The sequence below is a fragment of the Empidonax traillii genome, unplaced genomic scaffold (genome assembly GCF_003031625.1).
Source record: "Empidonax traillii isolate 1590-97213 ecotype Southwest subspecies unplaced genomic scaffold, ASM303162v1 scaffold747:size309294, whole genome shotgun sequence".
NCBI lineage: Eukaryota > Metazoa > Chordata > Aves > Passeriformes > Tyrannidae > Empidonax > Empidonax traillii.
Genome location: NW_020955940.1, coordinates 121,935 through 143,710, shown reverse-complemented (window position 1 = coordinate 143,710; position 21,776 = coordinate 121,935). Strand labels below are relative to the sequence as shown.

The 21,776-nt window shown below is 44.3% G+C and overlaps 1 protein-coding gene across 11 annotated transcripts in view; it reads left to right on the top strand.

The window, feature by feature from the left end:
* The window catches only part of GTF2E1 (general transcription factor IIE subunit 1), an 80,457-nt gene that overhangs the window by 33,357 nt on the left and 25,324 nt on the right, over positions 1–21,776 (top strand). For 4 of the 11 annotated variants that reach the window (XR_003573142.1, XR_003573143.1, XR_003573141.1 and 1 more), the window contains exons 3-5: positions 6,748–6,949; positions 11,735–11,982; positions 15,096–15,932. Coding sequence is in view for 3 of the 11 variants with exons in the window: in XM_027900757.1 (XP_027756558.1) it covers positions 6,748–6,949; positions 11,735–11,982; positions 15,096–15,526 (881 nt within the window). In the remaining 8 variants the exon portion in view is untranslated. Of the gene's footprint in view, positions 1–6,747; positions 6,950–11,734; positions 11,983–15,095; positions 16,860–17,868; positions 17,943–21,776 lie in introns of those variants that run through there. The other 7 variants (XM_027900757.1, XM_027900758.1, XM_027900760.1 and 4 more) reach the window with 5 other exon arrangements.

Genomic DNA, 21,776 nt, shown 5'->3' with positions numbered 1-21,776 from the left:
GATAACAATATTAGTTACAGTATTTGTTCCTAGTCCCATTTTTAGCTGAACTGCCATGCTTGACATTTTATAAACGTGCACTCCACATGCTTCCTCACTCTTCTGAGGCAGAATCGTGATATAAACGACGTTTTAGCAAATTTCAGTCTGGGTTCTGATAATAGGATATGTCAGGAAGCCGGTGGTATTGGTTGTTGCTGTCCCTCCTGCCCATGATCCTAATTGTATATACCTGGTAGTGCCTCTTCAGAAAAGGAGGAGAGGGATAGAAAAGATGCTGTACTTTCCTAGCCTGTTATTAGGAGAGCTGTCAGTTTTGGGGGCAGGGTGCTTTATTTGGCAGCCCATGTTCACATCTGCTCAGGTCTCCTCCGGTGAGTGTCACAATTTGGGTGCTGTGCTGTTTGCAGGGTGCTGTGTACTCAGCTTCATATTACAGCCATTGCACTGACCATCTCCTCTGGGCAGCGCTGTCCTGCGTGCTTTTCAGTTCTCTGCTTTCAGAGATCACCCATGTGTTCTGCTCTGACCAAGGCTACTCATCTCAATTGCAATACACCTGATCTTCCCTACAGTTAGAAATTGTAAAGCAAATGGGATGGAGCCTGATCCATTTGGGGTTGCAATAGCAGAGCTGGATGTTTTATTCCATAAGTGGAGTTAATGAATGTTCCCAAAATGTTGATACTTTCTACACGTGGTCCAGTGTTTGTTTTCATACCATAAGAAGCTCTGACAACAGGGTCTGCTCTGGGCTTTCCCAAATGGGACTAATATTAACACTTGCACTTTCTGTGTCGCATTTCGAGAGAGAGTACTGCAGTCAGCCCTGGTCTGTGGAAGGTCCTCAAGAGCTTGAGATCATGAAACCTGTCTCAGAAAGATAAGATGTGACATTACTTTTTATGTAACTCACTATGCTCTGTAACCAGCTCTTTTAATGCATGTGTAGAAACCCTTGCAAGAGAGAGTGGTATATTGCTGTGGTGTTCAGGAGACAGACTGTATTGGTCGATTCCTCTATTTTTTCCTAAAGCAGCTGCATTTTTGGAAGTTGAATGTGAATACAAATGTACTTGGGTCTATAGAACTGCAGTACAGGAAGAAAAGAGAGGTGGGGCCAGGGAAGACTACCTGATAAAATTGACAGGAGGCTCATCTTTCTGTGTGGCAGGAGTGCGTTTCCCACTCAGACACACTGAGTTGCTTTCTTACTGAGAAAGTGAGAACAGTTTGATGAGGGCAGAGAAGTCTGTTTAAGTTTGGGCATCACTAAAAAACAACACCTCCTACAGTCTAATCTGTACTACATTAATCCAGTTAACAATCAGCTGTTGTAACAATTAGCTCTGTTACCAGCTCAGTCCACTAAGGTCATTAAAACTCTATTTGCTTCAATTTAACCCCTCAGGTTCCTATTTCTAGTTGGTAAGTGTCCTTATATCCTAATGTAGATTATGTTATGGTGACTAATGATCCAGGTCTGTTGTAGCCAAATGGCCTAACATTTGTGTCTTTAGTGATTCACGAGAGACATGCCTTTAGCTGCCGTTTTAAATAGTGCTCTAAATCTTGAAAATCAATGAGAAATGAAGGGAAGTTAATTATAATTTCTACTGATAGCACTGCCTATTACATAGTTTGCTAAGTATTTCCATTATATGAGTTTGGATCATTTGTGGAGGGCAGGCATAGGAATTGCTCTGTCATTTTTGTTCTGTTCTAAACTTCTGCAAACACTTACTGTAAGCTGAGTTTTTCTCATTCTGTGCATCTGACTAAGTTTAAATTAAAAAAAATTTGGTCATATTGAGGAATGAGCTGATGAGAAAGTAGGGGAGACTGGAGAAATGTATATTCTTTTGCCTGTGTAATACTGTTCTGAATGACAGGTTGTGCTATGAAAAGATCTTCCATCTCTCTGGCATGAAACAGGAAATTAGTTTGATGACGAGGGCTCAAATCAAGAGGCAGAATTAAGTGATCTGAGAGTCAGGGGCAGGGAGGCATGGGAGTGGTGAGGGGTTGAAATTGGAAAAAGAAGCCCAAGCAAAGAAGAATGGACAGAGAAGTTTGAAAAGTGAGAGAAGCCCAGGCTGAGAAAGCAGGACTAGATAGACTTTCTAGCAGGGAGAACAGGATCACCAGAGAGTGGAAAAACCCAGAACTGAGATGGGAAGAGCTGAGTAGGAAACCTCAGGCATGGGGCTAGTGAGTAGGATCAGGTTCCCACAGACCACTTCTCTTTTAAGAAGCTAGAGCAGAACCCAAGCTGTTTCCTTTTCATCTTCCCTTTGTTACCAGAAAGCAACCTGGCAAGGCATCCTGCTCCCCCTGCAGCACGGGCAGGTTGTCATCTTCCCACAGGTGGTGGAGGCCTGTGCAGAACCGAGGGCTCCAGGTCTACAAATGAACCATATGGCTGTTGGCACAGCATCACATGGTGGGAGGCATTTGTCTGGCTTCCTGTTGGTAGGAACCTAGGAAACTCCTATCCTTTCCTTGGGGTCTTAATACACTCATTTTAACATCACATGAAGCACTCAGTGTTGGGGAGTGCTGAAACTAAAGCTGCCTGTGCATCCTGTAACTTTTTCTCTATAACATGATTCTCTACCACCACCCCGAAGCATGCTTTGCTCAATGAGAGAGAGGAGTTGTGTGCATATAAGGCACTTTTTGTCTGGCTTGCTGAAGAAGAAGGAAAAATGCAGTGTGACAGTCAGGGAATTACTTGAAGAAAATGGCTGTAGTAGCCACAGGAATGTGATCTGATCCTCCAGGCCGGCTGAATTTGTGTGAAGTTGAACTAGGCATTTTAAGCTAAACTTTGCAAAGGCTGTCACTAGGTGTTGTACTTAACTGTACCTAACTGAGATGCCCAGTTCTAGTGCCTGGAAGAAGATTGCATGCTCTGTTCTCAAACAGAAGTTTCAGAAAAGCATTTCTTAGGCATCTCAAATCAAGTACTGCTCAAATCAGCAGATACTTCTGAAATTGTGCCATCTGTGCCTTAGCTCACTCTCCATGTAATGGTAATAATGCTACTTCTAAAAGAAGGTTGTGGGAGATTTTTGAAAATAAATTAGCCTAATGTTTTGTGATGCAGTCAAGAATAAAGAATTGGATGAGAATGAAGGCTGGAGGAATAAAAAGGAGCTGAAAGATTATACTCTAAAGTACAGTGTCACGTACCTAGCATCTAATGCAAATGTCTGCTATAAACATGGAGTTCATCAGCTGGAAACTACAAAGGAGAAAGACCTGGGAGCATCGCTAGATCTTGTGATAATTGAGGCAGTGCTTTCATGGTTTGTTACACTGTGATCTTAAAAGGTCTCAGTGGCTATCAGAGAAGCACTAATGCCATTGGGCTGTTGGGAGAACTCATCTGGACACTCCTGTACTTCCATCTTCACAGCAGAAAGATGAGAACCAAGTGGAGAAAGGGCCCAATGAGACTGTTAGTGCTGCTGGAGGAGTGGGTGGTCAGTTTTAAAAGGTAGAGAAAAATGTGTGGCCTTGCAAAATGGGATGAGTAAGACAGCAGTTTTTAAATATACCTGTAAGATAGAAGCTGGCTAAGATGAGGTACAGTTTTTGACACAACAGTCATTAGGTTTGAGATGAAGGGAAATAAGTTGAGGTTGAAAATGAAATAGTTTTTAAGAGAGGACTGAAAGTCTGGAGCAGCATCCTGAAGGACAGAGTGGAAGGAAGACACCTTGTTGGGCAGAAGATGAGACTTGAACCCTTTGAGAAGGGTGTGAGCAGGGCCCAGGCTCAGACTCAGAAGTCTGTAGCCAGTTAAATGTGTTAATTGTAGCAGATGCAGCATGCACACTTGGACATCCTGCGTTCAGTGTGTGTGGGTGGTTGACCTTTTCCTTCTCTCAAGTGAAATCAAGTCGCTAGGAGTTATCTCTAAATATTCTGGCCCCATACTTCAGAGTTTCAACTGCTTTAATCTTAGGAAGCCTTGGGGAGCCAGATTACCAGCATATCTGTCCTGGAGAGTCTGGGAACATGAGGAGATCTCTTTCAAATGGCTGGTTTTTAGCGTGCAACCAGAGAGCCTGAGCACGTGTGGAAAGCAGGGGCTGTGTGTGCTCTTCATTAGCATTTCTGAGATGCAGAAAAACCTCCTGTCTGTCTGCTCCAGGATATCTATTTGTCCTGGTTTATGCAGCATGTTTGAATTGAAAAACTGTAAGTTATGTTAGGGCTGAAGGAAGAAATGCATAGTTGGAGTGGAAACATTGCCATTCTTAGCTTTTGGATGGGTTCCACTTCATGTTTGTCACATGCAATTCATATCTGAAAGGAACGTGTGTCACTGATGTGACACATGGCTGATGTGATGTGCCATATCATAAAAGCTTTGGTGACATTTTGTGACCTCTTAAAAGTTTAACAAAAGAGGTTTGCAACATGTAAATGCCATCTGCCATGGCAAAGCAGCTTCCCAGTTCTCTAATCACGTATGCCTATTGTGAAATGCTGCATCACCTTAAAAAAACCCAGCATATTAATGGAGGAAGCTTGTCATTTCACCCATTCCCAGATTCTTTACATAATTCATCTATTAACTTTTTTTGCTTATTAAGAACCCTGAGGGGTGGAAATTGCAGCAAATCTATGATAGTTTTAGGTGTTCTGTTTCATTAGAGCTGTATTTACTTTCTGATTTTTTGGTACTCTGAATTGGAACCATTCTCCCTATGATCTTAATCTTTTGCAGATACTCATGTGGTTCACAGATGGAAACGTGAAAGTCTGAGCTGTCTCAGGAACATGTAACAGGACTTTTAGGGGGGATATAAAAAGAGAGGCGTTGTCTCCATTAACCTGTGTTTTCTCCCTTAGTCCATCATGGGCACTGAGATGTGCTAATTATTTTAAATTGGTTTAACTTGTGTCCCATCAATAGCCTCAAATGTGGGATAAGGAGACCAGACTTTGGTTTCAGTTTTTTCCAGGCTGATAGCTTATATAATGTACAGTTTTGAATCAGCAGGGACAGTTTTTACAGCCTGGAAAAAACATAAGCAGAGTGTTTCATGCTTGGATGGGAGAGAAGAGCACTTTATCCACTTACCTTTTACTTTGCATACTGCTGTTGTTGGGTTCTCTAGCTTTTACTTGTCGATAAGACAAACTTTCTAAAGAGAGGGTTTATTGCAGGAAATGTGTACGTATTACAGGCCACATACACAACACACAATAATTTCTGAGTGACAGTGAGCAGAAGCTACTTCAGATGGTGTCAAGGTCGAAAACTGCATCTCTACAGTCTGTGATGAGAGGCAGCAGATCTACCTCCTGTCGTAAACAGAGCGTTTGTGTGTTTCCCAAGAAGCGTGCAGGCATTGTCTGGCCCTTACAGCCATCACTGAAGAAGTTAGGTCTGTTTTTATCGCTGTATTACAGGCAGAGGTGGTGAAAAATGAAGTAACAAGACTAGCAAATCTGTGTAAGCAGCAAACCAAGATACCAGAAGCCGTGGCTTGCCAGCCTGTCCCATTACATCATGCCCAAGTGCTTTGGGCAAACCCTGTTCTTTCGACTGTGTTTGTGTATAGCATTGGTGATATAGCAGGCTTCAATACTGATTCTAATTCTGATTTTTAGATGTAAGATTACCTGTCCTCAGGCTTCCCTACTGATAAAAAGATCATTTCTTTGTTGGGGTATTGAGAGGTGATGCTAGATATGCATAGATGTCACAGAATGGATAAATGAAAAACATCACCCACAGGCAAGAGAAATCAAGAAGCCTGTGAGCATCACTCTGTGTGTAACGTTCTGAGGTGGCAGTGGTATGTTCTCAGTCCAGCACTTGCAAGACTAAGTCATTACACTGTGCTGCTCCCCTCATAGCAGACCATATGGTAAGGTCCTGCTGTGCGTGTACTGCCCCAAGGGTCCTACTCACAGATGGAGCGATGAAACCAAAAAGCTGGCTGTGCAGGAGTTCAGTAGGTTTGTTGTAACTGCTTTGCCATGCAACCGTTGCAGTTGCCTTTATGTTTGACCTGTTTTTGTGTGTCCTGATGAGCTCTGTAAAACAAGCTTATTTTAATTGCCATTCACACAATTCTTATCTTACCATTCTTAATTTTAAGAAGTTAATATGGGAGTTGGGTGGGATAAGTTTTTGCATTTGCTGCTCTGCAGTGATGACTATTTTGCCTATTTTGGCCCTGAAACAGAAGGAGAAGCCATCTTTTTTTTGCAGTATTTGCAGAGTGACAGTGGTTATGTTAAGCAGTTACTGCAGGCTGGTTGGTGCCGTGTAAAATTATACTCTGTTTCACTGGGAAATGAGCCTGTTGGTGTGGCCTGGGAGATACCAGTGCAAGCACCTGAAACAGACGATATTTGAACTCCCTAGAGGATATCGTATAGCTTTTTATCACAACTCAGGCGTAGCTGACATTTAAAATGTGCAGCAAGAAAGAGGGAGAGAGATTAGGAGACGTCTCCGTAGAGGTACTGCAGCCCATCTGGGCTTTTCAGAGCAAGAAACGGTACCCAACGGGGTATCACTGGATGCTATCAAAACGCTTGCTTTGTTGTCTGCTTAAATAATAACCAGGTACACCATGTGTGGGAAGGGATTTTCAGGGGAGAAAAGCGACTTAGCATCAAACTAAGGAAACAGCAAGGTGCTGCTGTTGGGAAGGCTGTGTGAAGAGCCAGGCCTGCTGCTTTCCTTTCAACGCTGAGCAACTTTTCTCGTTTTAGGAACTTTCCGCTGTACTTTCTGTGAGACTGAAGTGGAAGAAGATGAGTCGGCAATGCCCAAAAAGGATGCAAGGACACTCGTTGCAAGATTTAATGAGCAGATTGAGCCCATCTATGCGCTGCTTCGTGAGACAGAAGATGTTAACTTAGCCTATGAAATCCTGGAGCCAGAACCCACAGAGATCCCTGCCCTGAAGCAGAGGTGGGAACGCGCCTGGTCTTCTCTCACTGCACTGCTTCCTTGTAGTGTGTTCCTTCTCTCCGTGGGGCTTTCCCAAACCTTGTGCAGTCTCTGGCTGCATTGAGGACTTGCTTGTTCAGTACCTACTATGCAAGCAACTGACAGATTCCCCAAGGAATATGTGGTTTATAAGGAGACAAAGGGCTGTAACCATTTACTAAACAAGGCAGATGGGTATGCTTCTGGTCAGCTTCCTGCATGTAGTTTTCTGTGAGGTGGGATGCTCAGATTATCTGCTGCTTTCTGTGCTACAGCTGGTATGTATACCAAGCCCTTGCTTCGGTATTTAAGAAATGCAAACTGAAGCCCCTGGACAAAGCTCTGAAGGTGCCATCTATGCTGGCTTCTTTTTCTCAAACACTTATCTTTCGTCTGTTTGTTTTGTTTCTGCACAGCTTTTGAAACTAAGCTGTCTGCAGTCTACACCTTGTATTTCAAATCCGCATATTACAACATTCTAGTTCGAAGACTTTACTTGTAATAAGGGGTTTTTTTTCTTTTGCTTTTCTCCAACTTGTTACACACCTTTTCAGGAGGAGACCATATTGGAGTCAAAAACTCCTTAGAATGTTCTTACCCATGGGAAACTTCCTTCCAGAACATTCCTAGCTGTACAAAAACAGATGATGTTTAAATAATGCAGAAAGATGTGGGGAGCTGTCAGTTCTGTCAGCTCTGGTGAAATGTGATGCACTTCACTGTATGTAAAAAAAAATTAATTAACACAGGGGAAAAAAATGTACCATGAGGGGAAGCATTCCCACAGTGCCTTGGGGTGCTTGGCTTTAGTTAATGGGAGAGGAGCAGAATACACTTTTTTTCTCTCAGGCTAACCTTGAGAGAGAATGTTCCTCATATATTCATGCTAGACAGTTTCTAATTAATATAATAAAAATTCTTTGTCTATTCATAGTCTTTTTCTAGCCAAGAAGGTAGCTATTTTTCCTCATCATTCTGATAGAAAAACAGAAGCAATATAAAGAATGGAAGAGATTTTTCCAAGGTCACTCAGCATGTCTTTGGTGATATGGGGAATCTTTGAAGCCTTTATACCCAAGCTGAATCACTAGACTTTGTTTTAAAATCTCTTTTCTGTAGTTTAAGTAGTAGAACTGGGATAACCCCACCAAAAAGAGAGTAATTTCTCAGTCTTCCCCTTTTGTGTATAGGAAATTATCACAGCAGAAGCCTGGTGCAGTCCCATGATTAAATAGCAGCGCCCACTTACTTGACTCTTAAATACTTAAAAAACATTGTAAATGATTAATTACTCTGTGCAAGGAATGACAAAATAAATAGGCAGCCTTTTAAATGCTTACTTGAACACAACTTGCTTCAGTACATACAATGATTTAATTATTTATTAACTCTTATTAATTCAAAGCAGCTAATTCCGTGGAAGCACTGCTGTGAGATTTTTTCAAAGTGCCAAACCCTGGGTTATTTATTCTCTGTTTTTATGGAGTCCTGAGTGTCTAAAATCATCGACAAAACTGACATTTGGTGATTCTGAAACAAACGGAAAAGGTCACAAAATGCCTGCATCTTCTCTTTGCACTAACACAGGCAACTTCATGTGTGTTCAGGAGAGTTTTTAGGAGCTCTGAGCTTCAGCACTGACATTGCATAACTGTCATTCACCTGCCTTGGGGAACTGGAGTAGATCTTCATTTATATTTTCCTAAGAGGCTGTTAATTTTCTTAATCTTGGCAGAGCATGAATTAGCCCCACAGGTTTCATAATAAACCTGCTTTACTTAAGCCTTTCTCTGTGGTTTTCAAAAAATTATGGATTTTAATAACCCCTCCATTTTCTTGTGTCAAAATAGCATGATTTCAATTAACAAAAAGTCTTCACAGAATTAATTTTCTGTGGTCATGCTGTCAGGAACCATGGGTTGTCTGCTGTGAGGTTGAACCTCTTAAAAGCAGCAGAGTGAAAAAGTGTTTTATTTCAGATATGGCAAAAAAAGAGTTATCCCCATTATGCAAGACCTTTCTTAATAGTCTGGGCAGGATTGAGATGAAAATTTCAAGTTGTTTCCCCGTTGCACGGTGTGGTTTCTGTGGGCCATACCTCAGCTATGTCAAAGACTATTTATGTTGCCTTTAAAGGCAGCTAAACCACCCATTAAGGGATTTCCATCAGAGGAAATAAAACAACCGATGGGTAACAGAGCAAATGTAACCACATCTAGGCCACTGAGCTGCCACAGCTTCTGACTGCAGGGTGGCCATGCGAAGTCTAGTCCAAGGTGGGGAAAAAGCAGATCACAGATCTTAAGAGAGAGAGATTTAAGAGTGCAATCCCTTCACGTGCACTGTGCTGCCTGTGAGGCAGCTCCTGCACCTGGCACCTGATCCGTGGTGGCTAATCCTGTACTTTGGAACAGGGTTGCTGAACATAAGTTCTATTCTTGCAGAAAGGAGTATTCCCCTGTTCAGGTAGTCTTCAGGTGTTGCTCATGTCTACGGACAGTGTCACTCAAGGTATGAGGAAGTAAACTGAGGCCCATTTGCAAAGCTCATTGGGGTCCAAAAGTAGACAGCAAGTGCTCAGATGGTTCCCATCTCAGTGTGGAACATTGCAGTCAATCACTTGAAGTAATTAGTACTGTAGGTGTCTCTTAGAACTGTTACTTTAATTTTTGAAACGTTCCTGACGTCATGGAATAAGTGTTTCGCTGCAAGATGATACCTTGTAGGAAAAAAAGTCAATTTCAAGGACGGTTACAGGGGCCTCTGTGCAAAAGTATTATTGGGTAGTTCCTGGCACTTCTGAGTATTTAGCTGTCACGATGTAGTCATGGGGAGGGAGAGCTTGGGGGAGAGCTGCATTGTGCATCTTGTGAGGAAAGTGGATTACATAAAATCGTCAGGGAAACGCTAGTTAGAGATTTCTATTGTGTGGGAAGCAGAGTGGCGCTTTTCACAGAACACACGCCTGTCTTGGAGAGCTCAAAGGTACCAACACTTGAAATAACACGCTGGGAAGAAGGTCTCTGTGTGGTTCCTTAGGTTATATAAGCAACACATGCGCATGAGCCTCTTGCTCCAAAATTCAAGGCTGCTGTGAAGCTCTCCTAGCAGAGCGGGCTGCAGGAGAGAACTGCTAAGTGTATGGACACATGCTAACATGGATACTGTGAAGCATTTCGCTAACAGAGCCCAGCTAAATCAGTATTCAGAGGATGTGAGTAGCCCTCAATCCAAACTGTGGAACAAAGCACCGGTGTTTTTTGTCTGGGGGAGAGAGATGTTCACCTACCTGTGTATTTTCCCCTGACTGCTTCCCCCTAAAAATCCAGGAGAATTAGCTTATCAAGCAGTAGTTAACTCCTTGCTGAATTAAAAAAAACCTGCGTATTGGTCAGGTCTTCACCAACTGCAACTTTATTTTAAGCTTCTTGATTGGAGTAAAGGTCATTGAGTAGACAGCAGTAACTGAACTGTACTCACTGATGACAACTGTCAGCTCAGCTGGCATCATCGAGTATCCCTGGTGGATTTGCTCTGGACAAGAGGAGGAGTTGAGACAGGGATGTTACTCATGAAAAGCTCTAAGCTAAGTACCACTGGCAGTCAGATGACTGAAATTATATTGCTGAGGGTGGGTACAGTCTGCAGCAGATCTGTTTCTCTGAAAAGATGAAGAATTCTGAAGTAGAAGAACAGTCACATTTGGCTTTCCCCACCCCTAGACCAGTGAGTTTCCATTTAGCTGCTTTCCCTGACCTATGCATATGTAGCAACACAGGCCAGAGAGTATTTTAGGCTCATTGCCATCATCAGCGTGCAGAAAATATTCCACCTGATGTCCTCTTTCAAACAGATCCAAGCAGGAATGTTTTTCTCCCTCAGTCTCCTGAGCTAGAAGGGGCCCTGGAGGGAAATATGCTGGCTGCAGCTCCTCTCAGGAGGCAGAGGAGGGCTAGGCTTTGGCTGCCATACCCTTCGCATCCGTCAGCACCTTTCCTTCTCCAGCTTTTCCACAATGAAGGCTGTTTTGTCTTGCCTCCTCCTGCTCACCATCAGCACACAACTTCCTTTGCCCAGCCCTAGTCCTCTGGTTTGAAGGTGCTCTCTCATCTTTCTTCTCTGCCTGGACTCCCCAGTTCTCCCAGGGCTGTGTCTGTGGATAGTATATATCTCCTGTGTAACACAGGAGAGGTGGCTTATGTGTGTTGTCACTCACAATTCAAGCAAAGGTTTGAATTGAATTTTTCTTGGTGAGTTAACTCCTTCTTGAATCCTGTGGTTAATAACAGTTCACAATTCTGAGCATACTGGCTCTCTAGGCCTACTATCTGCTGTAGTTAAACTTTAGTGCTTTTTTAATGCAGTATATGGTTGCTGTGTGAAGGCCAAAAAAACACTTTTCCGAATACCAGACTGCGGTTTGACTGTGTTTTGCTGCTGTGGCTTTTGTTTCGTGGAATTCTGGAATTTTATGTTTGTTTTGCATGAGTGGCATGTGCATCTCTAGTGCTGTCTCGTGATTTCAGCGTCTACGGTGGATGTTGCCATGGTCTTATGTAGGGCTTCCAATTAGAGATCTACAGGTTTCCCAAAGCATCAAGCTGGTGCAGAAATTCCTGGCAGGAGATGTTAGAACTGAGAATGCAAGTTCTCAGTGCAGATGATGGGAGATAACTAATCACAGTTAAAGTAACTAAGGAGGGGCTAAGTAGCTAAGGAGGGGCTTGTTCTGAGTGCTCTGTTTTTATCTCTTTGACTTTCACGTAGCAAAGAGCGTGCAGCTGGTGCTGGTTCAGGGACAGCAGCTGGCCTTGCAGGTGGACACCATCGGGAAGCATGGACTACAAAAGGACCATCATACGAGGACTTGTATACCCAGAACGTTGTCATCAGCATGGAGGACCAGGAGGATCTTAACCGGTCTGCAAGTGAAGGAAAGCCAGCCAGAGAGAGACCAATTTGGCTGCGTGAGAGCACGGTGCAGGGAGCTTATGACCCTGATGAAATCAAGGATGGTAAGAAAATCCACAGAGCAGAAGTACTGCTCTGCTTATACAATGCCTTTACAGTGCTGTCAAAAACATGTTCTCCTGTGTTGTGTACAGCTGCTGCACCCAGCCCTCCAGAGTTCGCTCCCCTCTTCTGTGCAAAGCACGTATGTGTAGGTAGATGTGAAATATCCTGATTTATTAGATCCAGGATTGAAATCTAGGTCAGCAAAGCTGAGCTGTCCATGGAATTTTGTGTGGGCTTCTAAAATGCTAATTAACTGTTACATCTTCCACCTTGAAAGTTTATTGCTTCTAGATGAAGGTTTCATCTAGAAAGCTGCCTCCCTAATAGGCCACTGCTGAAAAATAACCTTTTTTAATGTTCAGTGACTCTGAAGTCTACCAGTCTACCAGCAGTGTTTATACATTCCCAGCCTTCTTCTTGCCAGTTGTTTCTCCAAACTCAGAAATAAAGCTTCAGGAAGTACAGTAGGAAGGTCTGTCACCACGACAGGCGAGAGTTTATTCCTTTCTGTTTGTTTCTCATTATCTTTGCATTTATTTTCATTCATCGTTGGGTTGTCCATAGACCATGATCAAGATCTTGTAACAATTAGTAGAAGCATTCTGCTTTGGTATGTGTGCTGTTTAGGCTTACACACTGAAAATAGGAAATGGAGAACTTTTATGACTTTTACCAGATTGAGTCAATAGATGCAATCTTTATAGTCACTTGAGGATTATAGACTGAAACTGTTGATGCCCTAGGAAGAAAAGATGGCAAAAGGGAACCACGTGTAAACATGACACCCGGGAACTAGTGCAGTGCTCAGGAGAGGAGAGGAGTATGTATGTATAGCAGAAGTGAAGAAAATGAATGTGATATAATGTCAGAAGATATCTAGAGATCTTGTTCACGTGTAATGCCTTTCAAGTGTATGGATCCCAAAACATTTTTCAAATGGATTAAACAAAGTGAGATGATTGGAACAACCTCCTTCTGCAGTCTGTAGCAGATGATGTTGTTACTCACCAGCAATGGTGAGTTCTCACCCTGTTTTTCTGCTAGACATTCAATTCACCTGTAGTTTTAAATTGACTCTTTGAGATGACTTCTGGTATACACAGTATAAATGTTTCTCAAGATGCCACTGAAGGACGTGGACGTGGGTATAGCATGATGGCATCACTGCTTAACCTCAGCTCCTGGAGATCAAAGAGGACTTGTGGAAATAGCCCGAAACTGCTGCTGCAACACATAAACAGAGAGAATAGAAACTTGGGACCATTGACAGAAAAGATTCACTGCATGGATCTGGCAGGAGCAGTTCTTGCAAGCAGGAGACAGCCCCACTCCTGAGCCACAAAGTCAGATTTTGTGGAGCTACCCAAGGTTGTTGGGCACTGTCTGTTTCACAGATCTCAGTGTGATGAGCTATGATGATATTATTTCACAGAGATGGTCTCCTATAGCCTCTTATGCTCCACAGTCACAAGCAGTGAGCTGAGCACAAGGCTGCCAACACAACGCCTTTATGCTTCCTTTCTGTCAGGAATTTGGCAGTGCTCTAATATTAGCAGTTGTAGCCATCATTCATTACTAGAATTTTATTTACAATGAAAACTGAAGTCTGGTGAAGTTAGGGGTGGGTCTTTTGGCCTTTATTTTACCATGGGAAAGTAGTGACCACAAACCCTGGCTTTTGGTGCTAAATGCAGAACTTACTTCCTTAGCTTGCCTGCTTCACAGAATTTTTTCATCTCTAATTGAAAAACATAACCAGTGCATTTCTGACCCCTGGAGGGAAAGGCTAGGGAGCCAACTGCCTGGATGGTGGTGAAGCCAAGAGGGTCCATGTCTTGGAGGAATAGGCAAGTGGGTGTTAATGTATGAAGGCAGAATGCCATGCCCTCAGTTCCAGCAGTTGTTCATCTTCTGGTACATTTTTTGTTCTGGTCTTTTTTTTATTTTTTTCCACACTGCACATAGTTTTATTGGTGCTGGGTGAACTCACAGCCCACTTAGCAAATGTAGGATTAGGAAAGGTTTTCTGTGGAATTGTACTTTCTAAGCAGAACTTTGCCTTTTGAATCTGTGAACTGCAGACACACTGCCTACCCAAGCCATATCAAACCCTCCTGGCTATTGTACAGCCAGGTTTACTGAAAGAGGAGCACAGGCCATGTGTGTCAGCTGGGACACTGCAGTCCCCTTCAAATAAGAGGTCCGTGTAGGGAGCCAGAGAGATTGTTTCAGGGGTCGTTTCAGCTTAGAGAGCAGGAGCTGTTTTAACGCAACCTCCCATGCTGCACTGCACAGCTTGGCTGCAGGCTGTGAGCTGCATCTGCTATATGAAATAGATCCTGCTCCATCCCACCACAGTGTTCCTTGAATGAGCTTTTCCCCTTCCTGCCTGATAGGTGCACCTCTGACCTTACCAGACACAGCTTTGTTAAATGTTGTTTTGTAAACATAGTTTCTGCATATTCCTTGTCTGCTCGGACCCATTTGCTTCTCCATCTTAATCCTTATAGACAGGTAGCTCAGCAGGACAGGGCCTGGTTTTGGGTCTGTATTTTATGGTCTGTGCTGGCAGCACCTCGTGATCTTGGTCATCACCCCAAGTCCCCCAGCCTGTGGTCAATCAACATGGAAACAAACAAAAAGGAAATGGCCTGTGGTTGTTCACCGGTGAAGCAGCAATAAGATACTTGCTCTCTGACAAGTGTCTTCATGGTCTGGGTATCTGAAGCCCAGATTTAGCTCTGAAGGATTGCTTTGCTTTCTGGTCCACTGTAGTGCCTGAGCTGGACACCTCCCTGGGAAAGTATTTTCGAAGTGCCTGCCCATCATGCATTTGTTGTCTTTGCTTGCAATGTGCTCCTGGCCAAGGCTTCCAGCAGGGAGGCACAGGGACTCCAGGCTTCCCAGCTCCTAGGAAATGTCAGTACTTGTTCTGCCATTATGAAAAAAAACATAACTATGTCTTTTAAGGGAGAGGAGGAGGTGGCTTAGAGAAAAGGTGTGACTTGGCCAGCCGTGCTCAGTGGTGGTCATAACAAAGGTTCAGAAAACCTTCAGGGCCGTCAGGCAGATCTCTGTGAGGAAATGACCACGGCTTTGTGTCTCCTTGCAGGGGGCCGGGATCTGGATGCGTTCCAGGAGCGTGAGGAGAGCCGGGTAGCGCTGGATGATAATGAGGAGGTGATGCGTGCCCTGCTTATCCACGAGAAGAAGACGCCTTCTGCTTCCACAGTCACCGTTGGAGGTGCCGCTCCTCTCTCCGGTGGCAACGCTAGTGACTCTGAGAGTGAGACAAGCGAGTCGGAGGAGGAATCCCCTCCCCGCGCTGCTGCCACGGCCACCACAACGTATGGGCTGGAGGAGGAGGAGGAGGATGAAGAGTTTGAGGTAGTGGCAGAAGACCCCACTGTCACAGTGGCTGGGCGTCCACACTCTTACAGCCAAGTGAGCCAGCGCCCTGAGCTGGTGGCCCAGATGACGCCAGAGGAGAAGGAGGTTTACATTGCCATGGGGCAGCGCATGTTTGAGGACATGTTTGATTAACTGATTCCTCCCATGGCATTTTTTAAAAAGTGACTTTTTAAGCCAGAGACTCCCTAGTAAAACAGAAGACTGAAGCGCATCTTTCCTCCCCTGCGTGCAGGGACACTGCAGCTCAGGACTGCTAATCTCAGGCATCTTGCTCACCAGAGCAGGGGAGCAGGAAAGCTGCATGTGCCGAAACAGGTAGGGAAGGACAAATCTCAGAAGTCAAGATGCTTGCAAAGTAAAAATCTACTTCAGGCTGCACTGCACAGGCACTGCTTTAACTTTCTCCAAGGCTGTAGCAGCTCCTTTCCCTGATTGCTTAGAGTTGTTTTTTGTTGCAGATCCTAGTGAAGTCCACATCCCTGCCCTCAGAGGACATAAGGGCTCCATAGTCTGAGCAGAGTGCTCTGCGGAGGAGGGCGTAAGTAACATACAGCTGCCTGTGATGAGTGAGGGGAGAGGAGAGGGGAGCACTTTTCTGATGCCAAGCTTGGGCAAGGCTTGTAGCTGGCCTCCTGCCAGCAGCCACTGGCCACCAGAGCGGCTGTTTCTATGCAGGCCTGTAGGCAGCAGCCTTTTCTTGCTGCCATTCACTCCATGCTGGGACTCAGAACCTCAAGGTCAGGAGAAACCTGAAACACTCAAGAGTGGAAACCCTAGCAGGCACACACAGTCACCCTTTGTCAGTGTAACAAATGCCCTCCATGGCTCTGAGCTGTCAGAGTGCTCTGACTTACCAGGAGAAACCTTCATTTTCCAGTATTGTTGCCTGTTGCTTCTGCCTAGCCCTTTCTAAACTCCAGTGTTGCAAACAGTTCATAGGGCAGGGCTGCTGTCAGGCAGTGCAGAGAAATGGCATAACTAGTTTTTATTTGCAATCTCACCGGGGCTGTATGATTTTTAGAGGAACTATACAATTTTGAATTCTGCTTTGGCACACTCTTTTACCACAGAAAAACATTTATCAGTGCCTATAGAGCAATATAATGTTTGTAATGTTTTTCTCTTTCAATTGAAAATGTTGCTTTTTTAAAATTGTTGACTTTTCCTACACAGTACTACAATAAAACAAAGTGATAAAAGAATTCTATGTTCCAGAGAGTAGAGGCTACATTATGTGCTGTTCCACTTACATGGAATAAATTTGCTGTTCACTGAGACTGTAAATCTGTTTTATACTAACTATGCTTTCTATGTTCTGCTAACCTTGTAATGCCTCCTTTGTGGTTTGATTTTTGGCTTCTTGATATTTTGAATCCCCTCTTTTTTAAATAGTATTTTAAATTTTCTTTTAGGTCATTTTCAAGAGGAATAAATAAACATAAACTTCTTCCCTTTGTCATCTTTCAGTTTGTCATGTGCCTAGTTGGGAATATCGTTTACTTACCATTTTGATTTACTCAATTCAAGGAAAAGAAACAACAATTTGAGCTCTCCTTTGAGAGAAGGATTATTTGAAATCCCACTGCACTTTTGTTCTCCTTACCAGAGCTTCCTTGAATGCCTCCTGGAATCTCCTGCACTTCCAGAAAGAATGTTTCATTAACTGGTGCCGCAGGAAGCCCTTCTTGATCAGCACTTCCCTTTCTTTCCTTTTTCCTCAAGTGAAAGCTGATGGTAGAGGTCTCACAGACATCATGTTGCTAATTAAAATGGTATACTGGTGTAGACAAACCTCCAAGATCTGGTATCAAGCTTCTAGATAACAAGTCACAGAGCTGATAAGTCAGATTCAGTGATCAGCTAACAGTGAAAAAGTGTTGTACCCATTCTTTCTCAATTTAATCTTTGTTAAATTCAATGTTAACAGTGGAGAAAAGCAGGTAGATTTATAAGGAGCCAAAGACAGAAACTGAGAACTAATCCTGAATACAGTACAGCTACTCATGCTCGCAACTCACCAGTATTTATATACTGAGTTTTTAGTTTGCAAAATCAGACTGTAGATTTAGTAAAGTTTATGTGAAGAAACATCGAGCATTATTGTCTATAAAGTAGTGTGTGTACTTAATAAACAGATTTAGCTGTGGTTTGTGCAGGAGTTGTAGCTTTTGTCATTCAGCAAGGCATGTCCTGCACGTGAGGGAATTGGAACAGTGGTTTTTAGGGCTTGCCTTCCATCTCTCATCTGCCACATGCAGCCCTCAGGAGGACTGGAAAGGTTAAGGTACTTGAGCAGATGCCATCAGTGTTTCCTGCCCTCCCTAACCGCTCCTGGCATTCAGAGAGGGCTGCTCTGCTCCATTCCAGCCAGTTCAGGCTGTTGTCCATACACTGCTGCTTCCCTGTTGTGACAAGCTCTGCTTGAATGAGCAGGAGCACGTACAGTGGATAGTGTCCTCTTTCTTTTCCTGCAGCTGAACCAGAGCTCCACACACATGCCAGGAGGGAAAGAACAGCTGCTGCAAGCAAAGCCAGGCACTGCCAGCAGGTTGGTGCTGATGCAAGGGATAAAGCCATCAATCCCAAGGAAGGCCCAGCCATTTCCTCTGCCTGCTGGACCACATGTGCTGCATTAACGATAACCCAATAACACTGTGAGTGTGGCCGAGCGCTGAAGCCTTCCTGAGTGAATGTTCTAAACCCATTCAAACCAGGTTCTGTGTCTGCTTCCAGCTTGAAGTGCATTTTATCTGATGAGTGATATCTGAGAGTTGAAGAAGCACTTGAACAACACTCTCAGGCACACGGTGTGATTCTTGAGGCTGCCATGTACAGGACCAGGGGTTGGACTTCAATGATCCATGTGGGCCCCTTCCAGCTCGGGATTCTTCAAGTGAGTGTGCATGAGGCCAGGGCGCTGCAGCTCAGGCTGGAAAGAGAAATGCATTTCTTAGGCTGCTCATGCTTCTTTTCCCAAAGGTCAGAGATACTTCTCCCAGCTGGGCAACAGCTGCCTCTCTTCCTGCTCCTGTTGCAGATCAAGGAAACTGCAGTAGAGTGATGCCCTTCCTGGCCCAGCACAGAGCAGGCCAGAGCACATCAGTTAAGCTGTTGATGGAGGGAAAGTACACTGTCAATCCTGGAAAACAGGAATGTTATAATCTTTTTTACTAAGCTGCTGAAAATTGCTTTCCTTCATCCAGCTCTATTTTTCCTGTGTTGGTGTCTCCTTCAGACTCAGATTGAACAGACTTGCTCTGTGAGAGTCAAGGGATTTGAAGATTCCCCTGGAGGAATCCTGGAGGGCAGAAAAATAGCATCACCTCCTCTGTGAGACTTCTAAGGAGCTGTGCCTTGGCGATGCCTGCAGCGCCAGGGCATGCTGTGAAGTTTGTCAGGGCCTGGGCGGGAGCAGCCTGCTGTGTTTGGGTCTCTGTCTCCCACTGTGCCTCTGTAGGAGGAGAGAGAAAATTGTCTCAGGAATCAAATGCAAGACAAAGCCTTCATGGAAATGGACAGTTTATGAGCAGGTGGAAAGGCATGTCAGCAGCAGGGCAAGCCAGCGGGCTGTCTGGGGGCAGGTTTCGAAGAGAAGCAGCAGCAGCCCCTTTCCTTTGCTCTGGTATGTGTCAGGTAAACAAGGGAGGCTGTGGGCTCTGAGCTTTGGAAGAGGGAGGTGTCACTCACTGCTGCAGATAATTGCTCTGGGCTTCCCAGAACTGGTATTGCCTTATCCCACTGGAAGCCCGGGGCAAGGTAACCATGCCCCAGGCTTGTTCACAGGAGGCTTGGGAGTATAGACAATACACAGCCAAAGATCCCAAAGCATCTCAATACAATCCAAACAACACAGCCTCTTCTCCAGGAGCCGGGGCTGAGCTGAGCTGCTTCCAGAATAATGATCAATATTTACAAAGTCCAAGAAGATCATTACTCATACAGTCTTGATAGGAGGCGTAACCAGATGCTGTTTAAGAAGTGATTGCACAGAAAGTCATAGGCCACTGCTAAAAGGAGTGGCAGTAGGGAGTGATGTCTTAGTGCTGGTGCTCCTGGAAAGCTGCCTGCCTGCTCCCTCCTAGCAAGCAGAGAGCAGAGCATCGGCTGTGCTGTTTGGGACTACAATCCTGTCACTATGGCAGAGCTATTTTCTCTCTCTCTCAAAGTTATCCTGAGAAATCTGAGCTTTTGCCTGTTTGGGATACCTAAATGAGCTGCCAGAAGGTGGTTTCTTATTTACCAGCATTTAGATTGAGAGAACGAACCTAATTCATATTTAAACAAAAACCTGATTTTGGAAGCACCTGCTGTATCATTAAAAAACATTAAGGACAGTGAATGTTTGTGCAACCATCCTGAAGCAGGAGACAGAGAGACTCTGAACGAGATGCTTTAAATATAACAGGTATTTTTGCTTCAAATATGTTTGTGACCCAAATATAATTTAATTTCCATGCCTTTGAACAGTTAGATGCTAATGAAGCAGCCGGGGATGGCAGCGAGGAGGCTGAGCCAGCCGCATTGGAAGCGGCTCGGCTGCACTGCAGTGCGTTAGAGACCCTGTGTGCGCTTCGCCCCGGCTGCGCGCAGCCACCAATGCGCAAACCCTGCCCGGAGCTGGCCACAGCAGCGCAGGAAACCTTGGGCGGCTCAGCCAGAGAAACAGGCAGGCATCCAGCCTGGAAATTAAGGCTGATCAAATGCTGTTCCACGAGCATTAATGTCTGTGTACAAAAAAAAAAAAAAAAGGTGCATCTGGCAAGGAGGAAAAATCACATCTCGTACAGATGTGATTAAAGCCCTGACATACTGCTTCTGCTTATTTTTCACCTGGAATCCGTACACCAGCCTCTGCTGTCCCATTACGTGCTGGAAGAAGGAGGGTGAGCAATGCTAATTTTGCAGTGAGCTAAAATTGTGCGTACAGCTGAGAAGCTTGGCTCAGTTCCCCCTGCTAGAGGGATCCTCCTAGTCTTAAACTCTTATTTTCTGCACTTCTGACAATGAAAATCTGCCTGATCCAATGCTAAGTTTGCTAGACAAACTGTAAGTGGAGTCCATGCTTTTTCTGTGTTCCCATAACATGCGTTACGGGGTTACAGATACTCCAAACATCACTAAGGGTTGCGACCAGCTGACCTGGGAGCGCTTAGGTCACAATGTCTGAACCAGCCCTGTCCCATATGAGGGAGTGAGTGATTGGGTCATTTTGGTCAGATTATCCACACCTGCTCTTTGCAAAGGTGCTGGTTGTTTTCCTAGTCTGTGCTGATGGATTCTCATAAACTCAACCCCTCTGTGATCACACATGGGTGTGAATTTAAAATTAAGTTTCAAGCCCTTTACCACCACCAAGCAGCTCTGGCTTGTGCTGTGTCTGCTCTTGGGACATGTGGCACTGTCATGCTGAGGTGCACCATGCAGATCTGAGCTGTGGCTGCCTCAGGCTGTACCACGTTCTGGCAGAGAGTTTTTAATGTGTTCTTTCTCTGGAAGAGATGCTTTGGCTGGGCTTAGGCCCTTTAATTTCCTACAGCGGGAATGGAACTGCCATCAGCTCCAGGCTGGTCACTCCCTTTCACCCATTCTTTGCTGCTTGAACTAGATATGCTTTGGTAGGACTGGGTTTGATTTTCTTTTTTTATACACTTGTTCTTTTTGTTCCTTGAGAATATTTTGAGCTGCTGGATTTCTCATGTTTCCCTGCTGCTTCTAACAAGAAAAAAACACATTTTTTTAGTGCAAATGAGGCTGTAAAATCTTTTTAAGGAGACATATCTGCTCTCCCTGCCCTGTCACCACAATTATTCTTCCATTGCCATACAGTACTTTCTTCCAAGATGTATGCTTTCAACATCTCTCAGCCCTTCTGGTGATGTTAGGAAATGAAAACTATTCCCATTACAACAGGGAAGAACAGAGGGAAATAGAGTTAGAGGAAAATAGGGCCTTTAGAAAGTGGTGCATCATGAGGGAAATTTCACTTTCACATACTCTCCCAGGCCACATGGGTGCTGTATCCAGGGAAGGAAAAATACAATGTGCTGAAGAGGGACTTGGCTTATGTAGCACTTATCCTGGTGTATTCCCTTGCCTCTGAGGCCCATTATGAAGGGTAATATTCTCCGAGTGTGCCAACCTTTTGTAAGTTATGTAAAGGCACCAGGAAGGTCCCAAGTTACCAACCAACTTCTGCAGGAGCCTTCAGGTCTGTTTGAATGGTCTGACTCCTGCTTTTGCCATGTGGAAAGGTTCGGTGCAAAAGTACCTCACAGCCATTAGTTGCAAAGCCAAATTCAGTTGTCACTGAAAGAAAAATACCTCTTTCTTTAAATGGTTCACCTGAATGTGCTGTTACGTCTGTGTATGAGAAACAAACATG